Source organism: Passer domesticus, chromosome 2 (assembly GCF_036417665.1).
Source record: "Passer domesticus isolate bPasDom1 chromosome 2, bPasDom1.hap1, whole genome shotgun sequence".
Lineage (NCBI taxonomy): Eukaryota > Metazoa > Chordata > Aves > Passeriformes > Passeridae > Passer > Passer domesticus.
The window spans coordinates 7,564,288-7,584,183 of record NC_087475.1 but is presented as its reverse complement, the minus strand read 5'-3'; the positions used below and the strand labels follow the sequence as shown (position 1 = coordinate 7,584,183).

At 42.0% G+C, this 19,896-nt stretch overlaps 1 protein-coding gene across 4 annotated transcripts; it reads left to right on the top strand.

The window, feature by feature from the left end:
* The first annotated feature begins 699 nt into the window (after positions 1-699).
* LOC135293299 (uncharacterized) lies at positions 700-3,704 on the top strand. Of its 4 annotated transcripts, none has more exons than XM_064407288.1 (4): positions 700-978; positions 1,916-2,056; positions 2,921-3,316; positions 3,455-3,704. In XM_064407288.1, the coding sequence occupies exons 2-4, from the start codon at positions 1,919-1,921 to the stop codon at positions 3,551-3,553; spliced, it is 633 nt and encodes a 210-aa protein (XP_064263358.1). In that variant the 5' UTR covers positions 700-978; positions 1,916-1,918; the 3' UTR covers positions 3,554-3,704. The 4 variants fall into 4 exon arrangements, with proteins under 4 accessions (XP_064263358.1, XP_064263359.1, XP_064263360.1 ...); XM_064407289.1 differs by lacking the exon at positions 700-978 and adding an exon at positions 1,358-1,506; XM_064407290.1 differs by lacking the exon at positions 700-978 and adding an exon at positions 1,579-1,684 and having other exon boundaries at positions 3,458-3,704.
* Positions 3,705-19,896: the final 16,192 nt, after the last annotated feature.

Sequence of the window (19,896 nt, the reverse complement as noted above, 5' to 3'; positions counted from 1 at the left end):
ATGATTGCAGAAGGCTAATCAATTGCTTTATTAAGCTATACTATATTGTACTAAACTATTAAGAAACTTGTAACCCTTCCAGACTGTCTGATACAGCTTTAACCTAATTGGTCAATCCATCCAAACACCATCCAGTGTCCAATTAAGAAACCACCCTTTGGTAAAAAATCTCCATAACACATTCCACATGTGGACAACAACAGGTGCAGCAAATGGAGATTAGAATTGTTTCTCATTCTCTTCTCTGAACTTTCTCACAGCTTCTCAGAGCTTCCTAGGAAAATCCTGGGGGAGAACTATGTCTCTGTTCAGAGGATATGTGGTTACCACAGTTTACTGACTTGATGTGGCTGCTATGGCTTTATGCAAAGGGCAGGGTTATCTCACATATACGTCTTTTAAAGTGATCAGGAATCCTTGATCTGTTCTACACTTACAATATGAATATTTAGGAAGAGCTGAACAGAGACACGAAAGTATAAGCATGCAGAGCAAACTGAGCAGTCTCACCACTATGTCTTTCAGTATAGCTGAGCAGTCTGCAGATAATTCAAGCCTTTACAGAGTATCTCCTGCTTTGAATAAAGTGATTGCAAAGGGTCTTGATATACTTCCCAAGTCCTGCAGGCCCCACTATTCCTGATACAAGCCAGGATACCTTTGGCTTTTGGACACCTGGGCACGCCTGGCTCTTGTTCATCTCCTGTCGACCACCACCCCCAGGTCCTTTTCTGCCAGGCAGCTTTCCAGCCACTCTGCCCCAAGCCTGGCACTTTGCCTAAAGTTGCTGTGACCCTGGTGTAGGACCTGGCACTTGGTCTTACTGATCTCATACCTTTGGCCTCAACCCATCAATCCAGCCTGTCCAGATCCCCCTGCAGAACCTTCCTGAAGGAGACCATCATTCCCATCAGCTTGGTGTCATCTGCAAACTGACCCCCTTTTCCAGATTGTTGATACAGATATCAAACACAACAGGTCAGTACTGAGCCCTGGGGAACCCCACCCATGACTGGCTGCCATCTCCATGTAACTTCATTCCCCATCTCTGGGCCCAGCCCCAGAGCCAGTGCTCTACTCAAAGAGTGCCACGTCCAAGCCATGAGCAGCCACTTTCTCCAGGAGAACACTGTGGGAAATAGCATCAAGGCTTTACTAAACTCCTGGGAAATGAGCCAGAGCCTCTTCCTCATGTACTAAGGGGGTCATCTTGTCATGGGAGGAGGTCATGTCTGTCAAACAGGCCTTACATAAAGTGCCTCAGCCTCTTCCTCTCCTTTGTCACTGTGTTACCCTCCTGCAATCCAGTAAGGGCTGGAGATTGTCCTGAGGCCATAATGTACTTATGAAAACATTTTTTATTGTCTTTTACAGCACTGGGTAAATTAACTTCCAGTCAGGCTTTGGCCTTTCTGATTTTCTCCCTGCATAACCCCTGAAAGCTGTGTAGGCCTCCTGCCCCTTCTTCCAAAGGTCCTAAACACTATGGTTTCATGAGAGTTCCATGTGAGTTTCATGAGAGTTCCATGTGACTTCCATGAGATTTCCACCTGAGTTCCATCCAGGGCCCAGCTGGCAACGCAGGGTGTGGCCATGGAGCCCCTGGTGTCTGTGACATCAGGGGGGACAGGTCCCCAGACACCGCTGGCTGCAGGGCCGGCACCGCAGTGCGGCTGAGGCAGCGGTGAGGGCGGCAGGCAGGGGCAAGGCCGGGCTGAGCCAGGGCCAGGCCAGGAGCACAAGCAGGGCTGGGCACAGGGGACAAGGGCTGTGGGGAACACCTCGGGCGGGGACAGTGCCACCACCGGGGCCAGTGCCCTGTCCCCGGGCCCTGTGCTTCCTGGCCCCACTGCCCCAGCCACACTCCCTGCTACCCGACCCCACTGAGCCCCTTCTCTCCTTCCTCCTCCTCCAGGCCATGGCTGGAAAGATCACCAAAATCCTGCTGGTGCTGGCCATCCTCCAGTACGGGCTGAGGGTGAATGCCCAGGCGGTGCAGACCAGAGCAGGGGTTCTGAGTCTGCAAGAGGAGCAGCACAGCCAGACGACTTGGCTGGTGAGAAAGATTGTAAATCACTCAAGTGACTGGGCAGCTGGGGGTAACTCCTGGTTAGTCTGTGAATAGCAGGGCAGTAATCCTTTAGCATGGGCTGAGTTTAACAGTGCCTCTGCCCAGGGGTTGTTTCCTGCCTGCTCCTCATCTCTGTTTTCCAGTTCAAGGACCTGGGTACATTGAGAACAACTGCCCTTACCTAAAGACTGAGGCAAAGAAGGCATTAAATATCTCAGTCTATTCCTCATTCTACCTCACTATATTTCACCCCCATCCAGTAAAGGATGGAGATTCTCCTTAGCCCTCCTTTTGTAGCTAATGAATTTATAGAAGCATTTTTCATTCTCTTATATGGCAGTTAATATATAACCAGATTAAGTTCTTTTTGGGCTTTGGCCCTTCTGATTTTCTCCCTGCACAAAACCCGCCACAGCTGTGCAGTCCTTCTGAAAGTCTGCCCCTTCTTCCAAAGGTCATAAATTCTGGTTCCATCTGGATTCCATCTGGTTTCTTTCCAAAGCCCAGCCTGGCTGGGCAGGGTGTCACTGTGGGGCTCCAATCTCTCTGACATGAGAGGGGACAGGTCCCCAGATGTGGCAGCGTGGCTTGAGGCAGCAGTGAGTGGGGCAGGCTGAGGGAAGGATGAGGGACAGACAAGAAGCACCAGCAGCCAGAGGAACTTCTAAGGCTGGGGAGAGGGTGCAGGGGCTGCGGGGAGTGTCTTGGGCAGAGCAGGTTCCACTCTTGAGGCAAGTGGAGGTGGCTGCCCCCATCCCTGGGCCCTACATGTCCTACCTCAGCTGCCCCAGCTGCCATCTCCCCATCACCCAGCCCTGCTGAGCTGCTTTCTCCCTCCTCCTCCTCCAGACCAGAGCTGGAAAGATCACCAGAATCCTGGTGCTGCTGGGCATTCTCCAATATGCAATGAGGATGGATCATCCATCAGTGAAGGTCACGGAAGAGCTCGTGAGGCAGCATGAGAAGGAGCGCATTGTGGAGATGGCCCAGCTGCTGGTGATGGAAAAGCAGCGTGGGCTCACCCCAGGAAGAATGCTCCTCCTGGCTTGCCAGGAGTGGTGGTTCTGGGTCGGTGCTGAAATCCTCCTCGTGCTCTTTGGGGTCTACTGGCTGCCCAGGCAGGGAAGCTCTGACTATGATGATGGCAGCCAGTGGGAAACCTCCACCAGTGACCAGGAGCAGATAGAGGAGAAGGAGGAGGGCTCTGAGGATAATCCTGACACGCCAGAGAAGCCCCCTGATAAGGTAGGGACTGCTAATGCATTTGCCAAGCATCCAGCCATGAGAGCTGGCAGTGCCTGTAAATACGTGAATGCCTGCAAGGATGTGATTGACCCGCTGCTGCTCCTGCCCCTGAGACCACTCATTCTATACTTTTTCCAGCAGAGATGGGCCCTGTGGCGGATCTTCTGGAGAGACACCCCTGTGGCCTTGGGGAGCAGCGACCAGGAAATGTGCGGTGCTACCTCCACTCCTGGCTGAGGAGGCCAACAAGAGTTCAGATCCCTGCTTCCTGTGCAGTCCCTGCAAATAGTCCCAGTTGTGATGGTCCCCCTGCCAGGAAGCGTGGAACCCTTTGTAAATATGTTCATAAAATTGGTTATTTGTTTTAATAAATTCTGTTTGAGCAAGAGAGTGTTGTGGGATGATGTTCCTTGTCTCCTTAGCTACAAAGTGTGGGTTATTGTCATAGAGGAGATAGGTTGGTCAGGCAGGACCTGTCTTCCACAAACCCATCCTGATGCCCTGACTGTCCTGTGTGTGCCACATGATGGCTCTTGAGATGCTCCATGACTTTCCCTGGCACCAAATTCAGGCTGACAGGGCTGTATTTCTTCTCACTGTCCTGTTTTGAATACCAGAGACTCTTGAATGTCCTCCTCCTCCTCAGTCCAGCTCTGAGCAGTGCCTACAGAGGTGCAGGGGATTGATCTGCACCTGTGACAGGTGGTTTCTCTTTCCTACCTCTCACATGGTTCTTTCAGTAAGATATTTTGTTTCCTGTATATTGACAGAAGAGCTAGATTGCATACCCAGCACACAATTTATACTTCAGCTGGAGGAATGGATACAGACCTTTTTTCAAAATTCACAGTAGTGTTTTGGGGCTGAGGACCATATTGGCCACCAAAACCTGAAACTGTAAGGCTTTAAAAATAGTCAGGCACTGTTTTATCGTTCGAATTACTGACAGCACCTTTCCAACTTCTTCCCTTAAAAAATTCTGTCCAGTCACCTTGCAGGGCCTCATTTTACACATCCAGTGCTGACTTTGAATATTTGTTTTGCACTACAAGCACTTTTTTAAACAGGCAGTCTGTCTGAATTCAGTGTGTTTGATATAAGGACAGGGGGTGTATTGCATCAATCTGTTACTCTTTTACTCTTTATTCACTAAGCCAGAGGCCACATTAGGTAAATCTGTTTTCTTGATTCATGGTCTCTGAACCCAACATTAGGTGTGGTTTCCACCCTACCAATCCTTCCCTGATGAGTAAAGGTGGGGAGATAAACACCACTTAGCTAATAGGCTTTGTGATCTTGTCAATCCTTGTGACAAGATAACTAACACTGTGCTATTTTGCACATCTATATTATATGTTACATGTCAAATAAAGCTAAAATAGCTTGAAAAATCTAATTTGAATGTCCCAGCATAAGAAAATTCAGCATGAATGTTGTCTTTTAAAGAGTACACTGGATTTTACTTGGCATCCCTATTCAAAATATGTGAAGTAACATTCAGTAGACCTCATCACACTGGCAATGAAAACAGGTGAAATTGTGTCTCACCTGACAGGCTTGGTGGATATAAAACCACACAATTTTTATCAAACATAGCAGACGGTCTTCTAATAATTCTTAGGAATCAGAGAATTAAAAAATATTAGAAAGATTAGAGGGTTTTTTGTTGTTGTTTTAACTAATTTAAATTCACTGTATTATACAAAAGAGGTTTGAGTGCCTTCATGTCATTAATTAAAAATGTTGGTAACTTCAGAGAGACTGAACTTCAGAAAGCTCACTGCTTTGAAAGATTCTATCAGTGTAAAAACAAATCCTTTATACTTAAAATGGAGAGCATAATAAAATCCAAAAGGATATTGCCTTGCCTAAAGGCAATTGTGAGTAGTAATCAGTTGATTCTGTTGGTGCCAGTATTTCACCTGGGGACTCAATGATAGGGAGTGGGAAGGAAATTATTTGTTTTATCCCAGAGGAAGTTTTGAGATATTTATTTTTTTCCTTATGCTGCATAGAGAAAGAAAAATGATATCCTGAAAGTTTTCAAGGACTGGTAATCTGAAAATTATGGACCATTTAATTCTCAAGTACCTTATTAAAGGAAATTAGTATGAATTATTGATTAGAAGTATGGCAAACTGGAAAAGCTCCCAAAGTCCACATTTTAATTTTTGGTTTTTGAAAACCTTGGAAAGGGAGATCTCCTATTGAAAAAAGTGATTTGTAAAAAATTCTCAATCAAAATTTAGGCTCACAAAATTTATCACAGAATTATTGTGGTTAGAAGGGACCTTTGGGTCCAGCCCTGCTGTTTAAGAAAGGCACTTTAAGCATGTTCTCCAGAGGCACATCCAGGTATTTTTTTTAGTTACCTCAAAGGATGGAGACTCCACTGCCTCCTTGGGCAACCTGTGCCAGTTCCAAGTCATGTCCACAGTGAAAAGATATTTTCTGATATTCAGAGAACGTCCTGTGTTTCAGTTTGTGGCCAATGTCTCTGTTCCTGTTGCTGAGCACCACTGAGAAGAGCCTGGCCCTGTCCTCTCTGCACCCTCCCTTCAGGTACCTGGGCACATCAGTGAGATCCCTCCTGAGCCTTTGCCTCTCTGCCTGAGCAGTGTCAAAAGCCTGACTGAAGTTTACACAGACAAGATCCACTATTCTCTTCTCATCTACTGAGGCACCTAATTTTGATTTCCGAAAGCAGAGGTGAGACAAGGGTGAAAGGATTACAAAGGCTGAAATTGCATAATGAAAATTGAGAGATGTGTGGAAGGTATTTATGAAGTGCAATAGTAGCTTTTAATATGCTTCTATGCACACAAGATATACTGTGTAAATATATATGTGAAGGTTATATGCTAATCTTGTCTTGTCTTAGTAATCTTGTCTGAATATAAAAAAGAAAAAAATAAATGAGATCAATGAAACAAATTTCAGACTGACTAACACAACATGTTTTTGAACTGTTCTTCATTGGGTTTCTGCTCCTTTCCAATCCTACCCTTTTCCTATCCTATCTAAGCCTTCAGATCAGTTATTCCAGTTATTCCATGCTGCAGCTGGACATCTGTAAAGCAGAGGTGATGCTTCTTCCTTTGCCTGTCCCTGCTGTTGGGATTGCAGATTACTCCATGTGGATTCCAAGTCCTTCTGCTTCACTTCTGCAAGCTCCATGTTTAGTCCCAATGACTCTCCATCAAATCCTAGATCTCTGCCCCATGACCAAAAATGGGGATCTCCAAGATTTTAAAGGGTAGTTGAAGCAAAAAACTGAGTGGAAATGGGTCAGGCAACAGACACAGCAGCTTCTGGGTGTGCTTTGAGACCTTCTGGATCCTCAGGTAGCTGCTTTTGGGGTTGTGAGGCGTTTCCAGAAATCCTCTGAGGAATGTCAGGGTGGCAGTTGCTCTGGACAGGGAGAGCTAGAGGAATCATGGACTCCTGGCAAGCTCTGGCAGCCTCTCATGAGCTCTGCCAGCTGCTCCTGATAAAGAGATGCATTAACGTTTTGGATTGAGCAGACTCCTGACAAAGCAGAGGAAAGGTCCCTCTGAGCAGCTGTGAAGGGAAAGCCTAAATAAAGGCCCACCTCAGGGCATATAACTCTGTCCATCATTGTCTTTCACTGAGCCAGTAATGGCCATTGCTTGTTATGTAAGCTGAAATATTTTTCTCCTTTCTTGGCCTTCACAATGACATACGAAAATTGCTTACAAAACGTATTTTTAGTCAGCATTGCGAAGAGATAACTTTGTTCTTTTTGTTATTAAATATGTTTTGTATTTTATATTAGTAATTATAAACTACTCCATGTAGTAGTTCAGGCACAACCTCACTCAAGGAGTTGAGATGTTTAAAGTGAATGTGCTCTCTCCCATGAAAGAAAGAGCAGTTTTTTTTTGTCTACACACCTTCCTAGCAGACCACTGCCCTCCACTCCTGCTAGATAACACACTTATTTCTGCTGTTTCCCTGTCCCTTGCCTGTGTTGCTCTTCTAAAGGGTTTCAGCAGTTGAGTTGAGATCAGTCAGCAAGAAGCTCCCAAGTTCATGGAGGGAACCTGAATGTTAACCTACACCCCATGAAAATGTAGATGTTGATGCTTTGTAAGGATGTACAGGTCTGCCTGTTGGTGACACAGAGGGTTTTACACCCAACACTGTCTGCCATAGGACCCCCTTTGTCCCTTCAAATATGCCTGGTTACATGGATCTGATTTGGTATGTCCTTCTACCTTTCTGTTTAGATGCAGAACTCAAACCTGAGAGAATGAAAACAGCCTGATATCACAGCTGCTGTGGCTGCAAGGAGTTAGTAAATTTATTTTTATTTAATTAAATAATTTGTATTCAATGGGGATCTAGCCATATCCAAGGACTTGATCTCATGACAAATAAGAAGCAATCCCTTGCTTCTAAGTAACCTTAGCTTCTGTTACACCCTCAGGTTTCAAATATTCACCAACCAGCAGTTATGCCTCCCCAGGAAGAGAAGGGACTGGGGATCACTGCACCCCAGCCCTAATTCTGCACAGGCTCCTATTATCAGATTCCTTTTCCTGTTCTGGGTCCTAATCCCTACTCTCTAAACCACAGATTCCCTGTGACCATAATCTTCCAGACAGCTTCACCTGAGACAGCTGAAAACCAAAGAGTCTTGGTGAATTTCCATGTGCAAGGTCATTCTTGGAGATTGGGAAGAGTCAAGTGTAAAGTGAAAAATAACTTTGTCAATCACAGCATAATTTGTTTGCCTAAATATAAATGTAAGGTCACTTCAGACACCCTCATGTATGCAGCTATCTGCAGAGGGCTGGGAGACATGCTACAGGGCTTCTTCCAAGCCATCCAATGGACTGATGGTGTATCCAAACAGCAGATACAATCTCAGACACACTTATGCAGCTGGCTCCTTCCCTCAGAAGGAACAAGGAACCAGAGTAGGAGAAAAGCCTCAGCTCTGATGTGCTAAGTAGCAGCAGCAAATCATTTCAGAGCATAGCAGAGGGTGGCTGCATCTGGCAGGCTGGCAGGAGAAAAGGCTGAAGTGCTGCACCTTCCCAGACCTTGCTCATTTCCAGAAGGACAATAAAGTCTAATGTTCACTCCAATTGTCAGTCTGACCAATAAGCCTCCCTGTCACAGAAATAATGGTGATGAGAAAAAGTGCTGGTTTAGGTATATCAATCATTTTTAATGGGATTTGTCACACAAGTATTCACCAGTGAGAACAGAGACTGGATTATATGTTCCTACATTTGTTCTTGTGCCCAGGTAGAGAAATGACTGTGTGGAAAAGATCACACTTGAAATTGCTTATGGTTTGGGTTTCAGCAGCATGAGCTCAATATTTTCTTATCAAAGTGAGGCCTGAGGAGATGGAAAAACTCCCAGAGACCTTAATAAAAGCAGTAACACACCCCTTGACTCTGCTACAAGAATAAAATAAAGGGAAAGCAGAGGGGCAAGGGATATTGGTCACTGTCTGAGCAGATGTCACTCTGGAAATCACTAGACATACTGAAAAATGTTAACATTACCATGGAACTGCATGCCAGATGAATAGATTTTATAGAATACTAATTTTTTTAATAGATTTTCTATGTATTTGCTTAACTTTATGTTTATACAATATTTATACACCTATTTCAACCCCTAGATGAACAAGGATATTTTTTTTAAGTCCACAAGCTTATTAACCTGATGAAAAGTCAGCCCAAACAGAAAAAAGCAGACTTCCAAACCAATTTTTGTTAGTTTCTTTTCTTTTTATGTATTTTTTGCTGAATTAAAGATGTATTCTGAGAATGTTGACACTTCTTCTTCCAAAAAGAAGCTTTTATGTTTCCTTCCCTTTTAATGTCATTTGATCCTCTGTTGTTTTTAACAATGCAAGAGGAACCACTAATTCATACATTATTTATTTCCTTTTTTGCTTTGCTATGTTTTGTTTTGTTCTTTTCAGTCAGTGTTTTAACGTATTTTTTCCAGGTATCTCAATTTTTATTTCTCCTATGTCTTTGACACTGTAGTAAATGGGATTCTTATTAATATTTAAGTTTTTTTTGTTTTGTTCTATTTTATGCAATACTCAAAAGTCTCAGCATATGTAACAATATCATAAATTCTCCATAATGCATAAAGTCCTGCTGAAGTGTCTTGGGAGCTTGGGATCACACCTTCACACCCTGAATTCATATTGCAGGTTCCACTGTACACTGTACTGTGTTTGCTCTTTCTGGCATAGGTTAATCAAAATAATTTACTTTAGAAATGCCAGATTATGGAACAATATATGCTGAGAAACAGGAAAACAAAAAAGTTTGCATGTATTCAAGTCAGTCTTTGGTTTGAATACAAACAATCTTCATCCTCCAAATCCTGTTCTGAGCATGGCTGTAACTTACAAAAGTGTTTAATATCTAAGTTCCACTAACAAAAGGGGTTTAGAAACTTCTTTGTCTTCAGAGAATTAGGAGCTAAACCTATAAAGCAGTTTTTAAGAACTGATTTATATCTATATATCTATATCTATATCATCTATCTATATCTATATGTAATCTATCTATCTATCTATCTATCTATCTATCTATCTATCTATCTATCTATTTCTTTGTCTATATCTATCCTCTGATAACAAATTATACCAATGAGGTTTTAATTTAAAAATATAGTTCAATACCTTAATAGTGAAGGATGAAATTACTGTTGTGAGCTTTCCCAAAAGAAATATTCGTATATTAAGAATTTAGAAAATGCTTAAGAAAAATTAATCATATCCTAATGTGTCTGGTCCATGTGCCATATAAATAGCCTTAACTCTACCCTGCAATTTTGCTATGAAACCAGCTTTGACATTAAGTATGTATTTACTCCAATTTTTAAGTACAAACACTAGCTGTGTGTACATCACACAACTGGAGCACTGTATACTTAAAAGAAGGCAATCCAGAAAACAGACCAGAAAAATTACTATGTGCTACTTATAATAAATGAACTTAATCCATCTGCTGCATGCCCATTAACAGCAACAAGGCAAATGAGATTTTGCAAACAACTTTATTCCAGCAGTTACTGCAAGCTCAGTTCTACTTTATACTTATTTCAAAGTATAAAAAGGTTACATTTTCTGAAATTTATTTTGAAAATAATTATATTTGCAGTTATAACTATATAAAACAAGTACTTTAAATGAGCTAATGAGCTATCATACTTCATATTTATATCGTTTAAAAATATAAAATATAAGAATAACTCCTGTGATGCTACAGGAACATGAATTGATGTGTCTGTCCAGCTGAATGTAGAAATTAATTTACCACCAGTCTCACACAGAAATAGATGTACACTGATGAATAACACGTATTAAAACATGTCTTATCATGGGAAAATACATATATTTTTCTGTTCTTGGGTTTACTACAACACCAAGTACTTTCAGTGGCATGAGCATCTCCCACAGTGGGATGGGGAGAGGAATTGGAAAAAGACAAAATCTTTGGCTTGAGATACAAACCGGTCAATAATTGAAATACAATAAAATTATTATTATACAATTAAATTATACAATAAAGTTATAAGATCAATAATAATAATTGTAATGAAAAGGAACACAGTAAGAAGAGAAAACAAATTAAGAAAAAAACAAGCAAGTAAGCACAATGGAGTTGTTCACCACCTGCTGATGTGTTTGGCAGCTTGATGAGGGACCACTCCCATTGTCTGCAACATTAATGCAGATGATAAAAAATGTTGGCCCTACTGTAGATCTGTGGGGCCCACCACTAGTGACTTAACTCCAGCTGAATTCATGCTGCTGAGTATAACCCTCTGAGCCTGGCAGTGTGGCCAGTTTTCAGTCCACCTCTTTGTCCACTTCCCTACACCACATATAATCAGTTTGGAAAAGGGGATGTCACCGGAATCAGTGATGAAATCCTTACTCAACTCAAGATACTCAATACCCAATGCTCTCCCTGCATTCACTGAGCCATGAGTTGTTGTCAAGTTGGCAGTTTGTGATTTTCTCTTCAGAAATCCTTCAGAGTACTTCTGATCAGAGTGCTTCTGATCATCTTATTTTTCATGTTTGGAAACAGTTACCACATTTCTACAGCAGCCATGTCAGGCACCAAATTCTCTGACTCAGCTTCCTTTGGGTCAGGACAAAATGTCTCTACAGCATCTGGAAATACTACTTTCCATAACAATCAATGTATATATATTTTGCTAATTTAAAGTGTCTTAACTTTATCAACCATGTTGAGAGCCAGAGTCTTTCATCTAGGGATGAAAAGGAGGCTGTAGCCATAATAATTTTGTAGGTTGTGATTTTTGCCAGGCAGCTATCCAACCATTTGAATATTGTTTGTTTCTCCAGATAGAGATGAGCCCTTTAGATACATGTGCCACCAGTTACCAAGTGCTATACTTGGTCCTTTTAGCATCCCACATCAGTAAGATGCTGTTTGTCATTTAAAAATTAATGCTGCATTGCCAATTAGTCAGTCACACCTCTGGTAACCTTATTCAATGCTATGGGGATAATCACTCCTGGAAGGCCTTGACATATTTTATAATTGAACTGCCAGGTTTGCATTTGGCTGCAATTCATTAATATCTAAGTGTGACTTGTTAGCCACATTAAGTTGATTTTCTCTGAAGGCTGGTGGGAAGCATGGAGTCCTGATTCCCATTTTTGTATGTAATTATGGTATTCCTGCAGGGTACTGGTAGGGAAAAGGATTTGGCTTTCATTTTGGGAGCTAGATAAAAAGCTGAGGTGGCTCATCTGTGAGTGCTCTGCTAGAAGACTGACTGGTATTTACTGCCTTTTCCCTTTTGCTTTCATAGAGCCATGTATTCATGGGATGGTTGGCTTGGGAGGCACCTTTAGAGGCCATATAGTCCAGGCCCCTTGCAATAATCATGGTCCTCTTCTAGTAAATCAGGTTACTCAAAGCCCTGTCCAACCTGGCCTAGAATGTCTCCAGGGATGGGGCATTTGCTACCTTTTTGGGCAACCTATTCAGCTGTTTCACCACTCTCATCAGAAAGAACTTCTCCCTGTCTGTCTTTAGCCACATGTGCCTTCCCTCTTGTCTAAACCTCTGGTCTTGCCTCTTGCAGGAAGGGATCCTATTCAATGTCATTAACAAGCCTTTAATTCTGAGTTCTAAGTTAGATAGTGAATAAATCAGTGCCCTCATCTCTTCCCCTTCATTTTCCTTCCCTACTCATTAGTTTAACAGCCTGGGCAGCTATAAGAGTGGGATGTAATTCCTCATGTAGATTATGGGGTAGCTTGAAACCTGCCTCAAGAATCCTTCTTTGCATCAGCAGCATGGTATTCACAGCATATCCCTGTGAAGCAAAATCTTCATGTGGAATTGCATGTCACAAGAACAGGCTTATATCAAAATGCAAAGAGAAGTAGCCTCACTTTTGGCAGCTCTCTGCCATGCTTGCCTGGACTTACTTTCTAAAATGAGATTAAGCTGCTTGAATTGAAATCCATGTGTCATGCGTGGAGCTGAATGGGGTTAGAAAGAGGGTCTAAATGCAGCTGAGACAAAACAGTTTAAGGAGATACTGTTTTCATGGGGCTTTATGTCCAAAACTCTAGAGCAGCATTGTCTGTAAGCTTTGCAGGGGATTAAGAGAGGGGAAAACCCCACCCAATTCAATTGTGTGACCTTTAAATATTATATTACATAGCCATCAGGCTGGGAGGTGCCTGTCCTTCATGTATTGCTCACTACTTCTGGCTCTCAGTAGAAACAATCTGTTGTTTATTCTTGCCGGACACATTTGAAATCTGCCACACTTGGAATTTTAATGCTTTGAATTTCAAGGAACCAGGTAGCATTAACTGCTTCCATTTCTCTGTGCAGATTGTGTGAGCCATGAATAAACAGTCATTCCTGCAACCAGTCTGCAGCTGATTCCCATCAATTTCAGTACATCAAGCCAGATTTGTACTGAGCTAGGAGGGTCAGAGGAGAGGCACTTAGGTTGAATTTGACCTGCTGCACCTTTGTACCATACAGTATTGACACTCTACTTTCTTCTATAGACCTATTTAAATTCAAACTTCTGCTGTTTAGTGGTTACTTTAAATTAGGTTGGACTCTATGATCTCAGAGGTCTTTTCCAACTTAATTTATTCTGTGATTCTGTAAATGAAGATGGTCAGCAGTTCTCTGCTGTGAACAGAGTAAGTATGTTCTTATTCTAGCCCACTGGAATAAATGTCTACTTTATGAAGAGAAAATTGACTAGTCTTGTTGGTGCATTAGAGCACAAACCCATGATTTATTGTCCAAAATGGATTCTCAGAGTTGATCTTTGGAAGAACAAAATTAATCTCCTAGTCTTGATAATTCAATGTTTATCCCCAGTCAGGGACCTGCCTTTCAAAAGGGCCATGACATCACTGGGGTCTAAAATACTTTCTAACATATTTAAATCCTATTCTTCAGAAGCCACCTCAAAATGGGATTTTTTTTTTTCCTATCAGATGTTCCAGACAGGTAGCTGTTCATTAAAACTACAGTGCTCTTTTTCAACTTTCAGAACATCTGTCCTGTATTTCATTTGCCACTTTTGCAGGGTGCAAATAACAGCAGGCACACAGACAGGCCTATTAAAAATGTAAGAGGTATTCCAGTAAATCAGTTACTTTGCAGTAAATCAGTTAGTTTACCATTATTGAAGTTCTGTATGAAGCAAGTCTTGCTGTTGGCAGATGAGGATTTTGTAATAAATAATACAAAATATTCTCTGTTTTTTAAAAGGGATTTTGTAGAGAGACTTCAACAATAAATGATTTAATGGGTTATGTGATGATCAATGGAGATGCCTTGTTACATCTCCGAACACTAAAACTCCTGGTGCACACAGAATCCTTGGAGGACCTCTGCCTTTTAAAAGCTTGTTACTAGCAACTGACACTTACTGGTTTTTTTACTTTGTTTGGTTGCTTTTTTTTTCTTTTTAAAGGGTAAAAATCTGAACTTCTAAAGTTTGTAAAGAGTTCAGGATGGTGAATTATCCCTCCATGCAGCAGGCTGCAGTAGCATCAATTGAGACACATTATGGTCAGCAGAGACATCTACCAAAATGGGCTGAGATCCTTTGGAGATCAGACAGGAAATTATTCTCCTCTGGAAAGGGAGACCACTGCAGAGAGGGAAGTGGGCACACAGGGGACAGGAACTCACAACAGATGGGCTCAACAGAATTCCAAGCAGGATTCTTGCTTTGCAGACAAGGACAGAGGCAAATGTGCATAAAGACTTGAGAAAGGTGGGCAAGGTAAAAAGAAGAATGACAAAGTGTTACTCCATGCCCAAACTCATCGTCTGTCATAGCCTGGTGTCACCAGCAGGCACAGTATGCCAAAATCTCAGAGCTGTGGCTCTGCATTCCTCTCAAATATTGAAGCTCCATGTCCCAGAGCTTGGCTCTACCCTGAATCAGTCAAAAAAAGAAAAAGCTCACAGTTCTGTATAATCCCTGTAAATTATCAGAATTTCCTACATTGTCTACTTTCATTATATTATCTAACACAAATAGATTCAGTAGCAATTTCATCTGTGCCAAATATAAATATAATATAAAATCCCTAAATTTATTCTACTTATACATCTAAGAACTACAGTAATTTTATCAGGTTATTTCCTCTTCCCTTTTTACTATGATTTCACTTTCCCTTGAGCTGCAGGTTTTGAAGATCAAGGTATTCTTTCATTCTAGACTGAAAAAACTGCACAAAACCCTGAGCCCTAGGACCAGTCCTTGCAGTAACTCTTTAGAAACACCTCCACTGTATTCTCCTGTTTACAGAAATTTTAAAAAAAGTGAATTACATGCAAAGTAAGGGCAAAAAAAAGTAGTTCTTGGAAGACCATGGTTGGATAATCACTGAAGAAAGGTCTGTAGAAAAAGAAAATCCTGCAGGAATAGAGGAAGGTGGTAATCTCCAAAGGAAACTACATCTCAATGATCTTAAAAGTGTCAGCAAAAAGCATCTGGGAATATCAAAACCAATTAAGGGAATAGCAAATGGGGCCAGTTTCCCAGGAGGATGTTATGGTCCTACACCTAAATTAATACATCATCTTTCAGAAGGAAAATTACTTCTATTTCAGTATCTCTGGACAGGTGGTAACACAGATTGCTGGAATGAGTGTAAGGAAATTAAACTTGCTCTTCTCAAAATGAAATCAAAACTCATGGAGGTTGACAAACATGGGTCAAATGGCCTGACCCTTATTCATCATAGATATGGAAACTGAAGAACTTTTCAAAAGAAACTGCTAAGTTGAGAGCTTGTGCTATATGAGCATCAAATAGTAAATGTTTTACCAAAATATCTGCACTGCCAGAAGGGGAAAAAGTGACTTGAGCAACTACAGGCCCATTAGTCTGAACCCAGTGGCATAAAATATTAGAGAACAGATTTCATGGAATAAATTTAGGTTGGGAAGGACCTTTCAAGTCCAACAGGTAACCCAGCACAGCCAATTCCACCTCTAAATTATGTCCCTAAGTGCCACACCTGCAAATCTTTTAAATACCTCCAAGTGCGGTGACTCCACCACTTCCTTGGGAAACCTGCTTCAGTGCTTGACAACCCTTTGGGTGAAGAATTTTTTAAAATATCCAATCTAAACCTCCCCTGGCACAACTTGAGGCCATTTTTTCTTGTCCTATCTCTTGTTATCAGGGAGAAGAGACCGGTCCCCACCTGGCTACAGCCTCCTGTTAGGGGGCTGGAGAGAGCAGTGAGGTCACCCCTGAGCCTCCTTTCCTCCAGTTCCTTCAACTGCTCCCCACCCAGATCTGTGCTCCAGAGCCTTCCCCAGCTCTGTTCCCTTCTCTGGACATGCTCCAGCCCCTCAATGTCCCTCCTGAATTGAGGGGCCCAGAACTGGACACAGGATTCAAGGTGTGGCCTCACCAGTGCCCAGGACAAGGGACAATCACTGCCCTGACCCTGCTGGCCACACTGTTGGTGACACCGAGCAGGTGCCCTTGGCCTCCTTGGCCAATACTTCAATACATGAAGATGAAATTATAAAATTCAATTTACTTTCACAGAAAATAACTCACATCTGACTTGCCTCACTTTTTGCTCTGATCAAATAATTGAAATTTTGGACAACTAAAAAAGCAGATGTAATTTTTTTTTCCTTCAAATGATACCACATAAGAAATTATTATTTGTGCCGATGGTTATGTGCCACACTTGAAAGGGAATAAGGCAGATACTGGAAGGCATATAACAGCCCTGTAATTGAAGAAGAATCATCTAGATTGACTGGGATTGTTACTGCATAGTTCAAATGCTGCTCTTGTGATTGGTACTCAACTTTCTCAGTTAAAATAGCCAGAATAATGAATCCCATATTCCTTGCATTTTGATGCTATATAGCAGTCCCAGTGGGGATTTCCTTTATCTGATCAAATAAATTATAGGATATTTTTGGACTGGGGGAAATCAGTCCTCAAGGACTATTTTGGGAAGCAAAGTTCAATGTCTTGTATAGATTACCTTGGTACCACCAAATGGATATTTGTTAAGGAAATTAGGAGACTTTGTTGATGCAGAGATAGATAAAGATGCTTCATAGAAGAACAAGGCAACCTGATAGATTAGAGTGATGGAAATACAGAAAAATGTGATAGTACACATTAAAGAGCCTTGCCTTTAGGGTTTCATATGCAGTCTGCTTCCTGTACAAAGGAATCTCATCCAGAAAAAACAGATGAGAAGGAGAAAACCCCAGGTGACAACCTCAAAATAAATCTTGTTGACTGTATATGACCTGGAGTGATTTGAGGAAAAAATGTAAGTCTTTAACCTGAGTTGACTTGTTTTTTCAGATTATCCTCTTAGGTCAACTCCATGGAATTACAGTCTACCCTTTTGTGGGGGCATTAATCTCTTGCTGAGATCCCTCCACTCTGACCTGAGGTTCTGTCAGGACAAGGTCAGCAAACCCAGCTGCTCTGAGGTGAAGATCCCACTCCTGACAGCCCCATAGCAGAAGATTGCAGTATATTCCACTGTGGATTACTCAAAGGAGTGATAAACTGCCATTGAATTATAAAACACAGGAGATTGCAGAAACAGCATCTCTGAGGAGTTTACTCAGACAGCAGGAAACTGTGCTGGAGGCAAAAAGAAAAATCTGACTATCCAGGAAATATTAGTGAAAATCCCAGGTGCACACCATGGCTCAGAACGTTCAGAGTATTGGCAAATATTGACTCCAGCTCTAGCTGCTTATTATCACTGCATTGCCAACTCATAATGATGGAGGGGGATAATTTACTTTTCCTTTTTTTTTTTTTTTTTTTTTCCTTTTCCATCTTTCCTTGTTATACATGGTTAATTTTACTGTAGGGGAAAAAAAAAAGCAGTAAGTTCTAGGAATTCAGCTCTGCTATTCTGTAGGCTACAGAGAGTAATCTGGGAGTAAATTTTCTTTAGCAAGACTCCAGCAAAAGACTGATTGGTAAGAAATAAGCATTATATCATACTTTCCAGACTATTCACAGGATTAAACCAACTGTGCACACAGTAAGCTCTCTTTACAGATCTGAGAGCAGCACAGGCAGTGAGACCCATTTGTTTTGGATGGTTTTCAAGACACAGCTATTGTTTATTTTGTGCAGTGGCCCAGGGCAGCGGAAGAGGAAACTGTAAATTGTAACGAGCAAGCTGGAGTGTGCACAGTGCTGTGCTTCAGGAAACATCAGCTCTCCAGCTGGAAAAGGAGGCTCTGGGGGACAGGGATGTTGATGTTGGAAGTGGGATTTTAATGTTATAAGAAAAATATCCAAAAGAGAAAGAAATTGCTTCAAGGTGATATGGTTGGCTGAGTCTGGTGTTGACTCTGCCTCCAGGTGAGATAATCAGCCCAGTTCAGTTGTCAGTAGTGGTGAAAATCTCATGAAAACAAGATAATTAGATTTTAGCAGTAAATACCTAAGTTTGGTTTGGTTTGGTTTTTTTTTTTAAGACTGAGTTTTTATTCAGAAAATTATGTTCTGGGGACTTGGCAAAATTCAGTGTGCTGAGGATCATTATATAATTATTAGGGAGGGGTGTTCAGAGATTGTCTGCAGGCTGTGGGCAGGTTGTTGGGGAGGGAATCATGAGATTACAAGAGCTGTGATGAACACCTGCTCTTGCATTCTGCCAGCTAAATGCAGGGCAGATGTACCAGTTGCTTCCCACTTGAGCATCTTATGGATCTACTGCCCTGAGGCAGCCTAGTTATCAAGTGGGGAGCAGGACAGAGGAGAGGGCTGTGAGACATTCTTCTTCTCCAAAACACTTGAGAAAGGTTGGTAGTGAGGAGGAATGAGTGCATGGTATGGCATGTGGCTGGTGTTACCAAGAGGCAGCAGCTCCTCCTCACCTTAAAAAGACATTTTTGATCAATCTGAGTGCAGACACAAAGTGGAGAAATTTGATACTTGTCCAGATGAATAAAATCTTTAGAAAACGTGTACTGTGCTAAAAAGAAGGCAGTGAATAAAACACATGTGCCACATCTGCTGTGGCATGATGGCAGAGCTGGAGAGGGAGGCAAAGGCTGTCACCCTCTGCCCAAGGGGACCACGAAGCGTAGGTACCTGGAAAAGGATGGTGACAGCCTGGGTCTCAGCTCCTTGCTTCTCTTACAGAAAGTAATATTATTTTCTGATTTTTTTTCCATTGTTAAAAAAAAACAAACCTAAAAAGAGTAAAAGAGTGGTTGAGCCCACTGGTCTGGGCCAAAGGTGGGCAACAATGAGGTCAGCCTGCCCACCTGGCCTGGACCCAACCCTCCCAAAACCACAACCGTGCCTAACCCTCCCAAACTCCCAAAACTCTGCTCTGTCAAAATGTGTCAAGCAGTGGGATGATTTCCTGCTAGGAACCATTTTAAACAGAGACCAGTGGTAGGACACTAGATTGAGGTAGCTGAGCTGTATTTTAGTCATATTTGTGTCTTGCAGGCAGAGTTGTGCTACATCTCCCCTCTCCCCAGTCCCTGTTGGGCAGGATGTGTATCTGAACACTGCCTTGCAATTCTTCACCAGGAGAAAACCTTGAAGAAACCTAAAAAGGGGGTGTGTCATGAAGTTGTTTCATCAGTTTCATGAAGTGAGTTTCATCAGTTGTTAAGCTGATGCACTTGGGAATAGAGGTTTAGAGACTGTTTGTAATAGAGGTTTAGAGACTGTCACATGATGTTGTTACAGTGATTTCAGTTTGGATTGGGAGAATGAAAGCTGAAAAATTAACATAAACAATATCAAGTAATGTGACTGGACCCAGGCAGGCAGTTGTAGAGAGGTCTGGCCTTTGCAGCAGAATTCAGCTGGAGAGATTTCAGATCTGCCTGAATATTGCTCCTTTTGCTGTGTAAAACATCACTGGTTTTAGCCAGCCCAGAAGATGGAAGTAGAAAGAACCATGTTCCATCTGGCTGCTTGGAAAGACATTTAACAGCACTTCTGACCAAGCCTAAATGAAAATTAACTGGGCTGCCCTTGCTGCCCTGTGAACAAGGTGC

Excerpts from the sequence above, each read along its gene's own strand:
- LOC135293299 (XM_064407288.1), top strand. The coding sequence starts at position 1,919 with ATGGCTGGAAAGATCACCAAAATCCTGCTGGTGCTGGCCATCCTCCAG. Across the intron at positions 2,057-2,920 it reads ACAGCCAGACGACTTGGCTG|ACCAGAGCTGGAAAGATCAC; the intron begins GTGAGAAAGATT and ends CTCCTCCTCCAG. Across the intron at positions 3,317-3,454 it reads CAGAGAAGCCCCCTGATAAG|CAGAGATGGGCCCTGTGGCG; the intron begins GTAGGGACTGCT and ends TACTTTTTCCAG.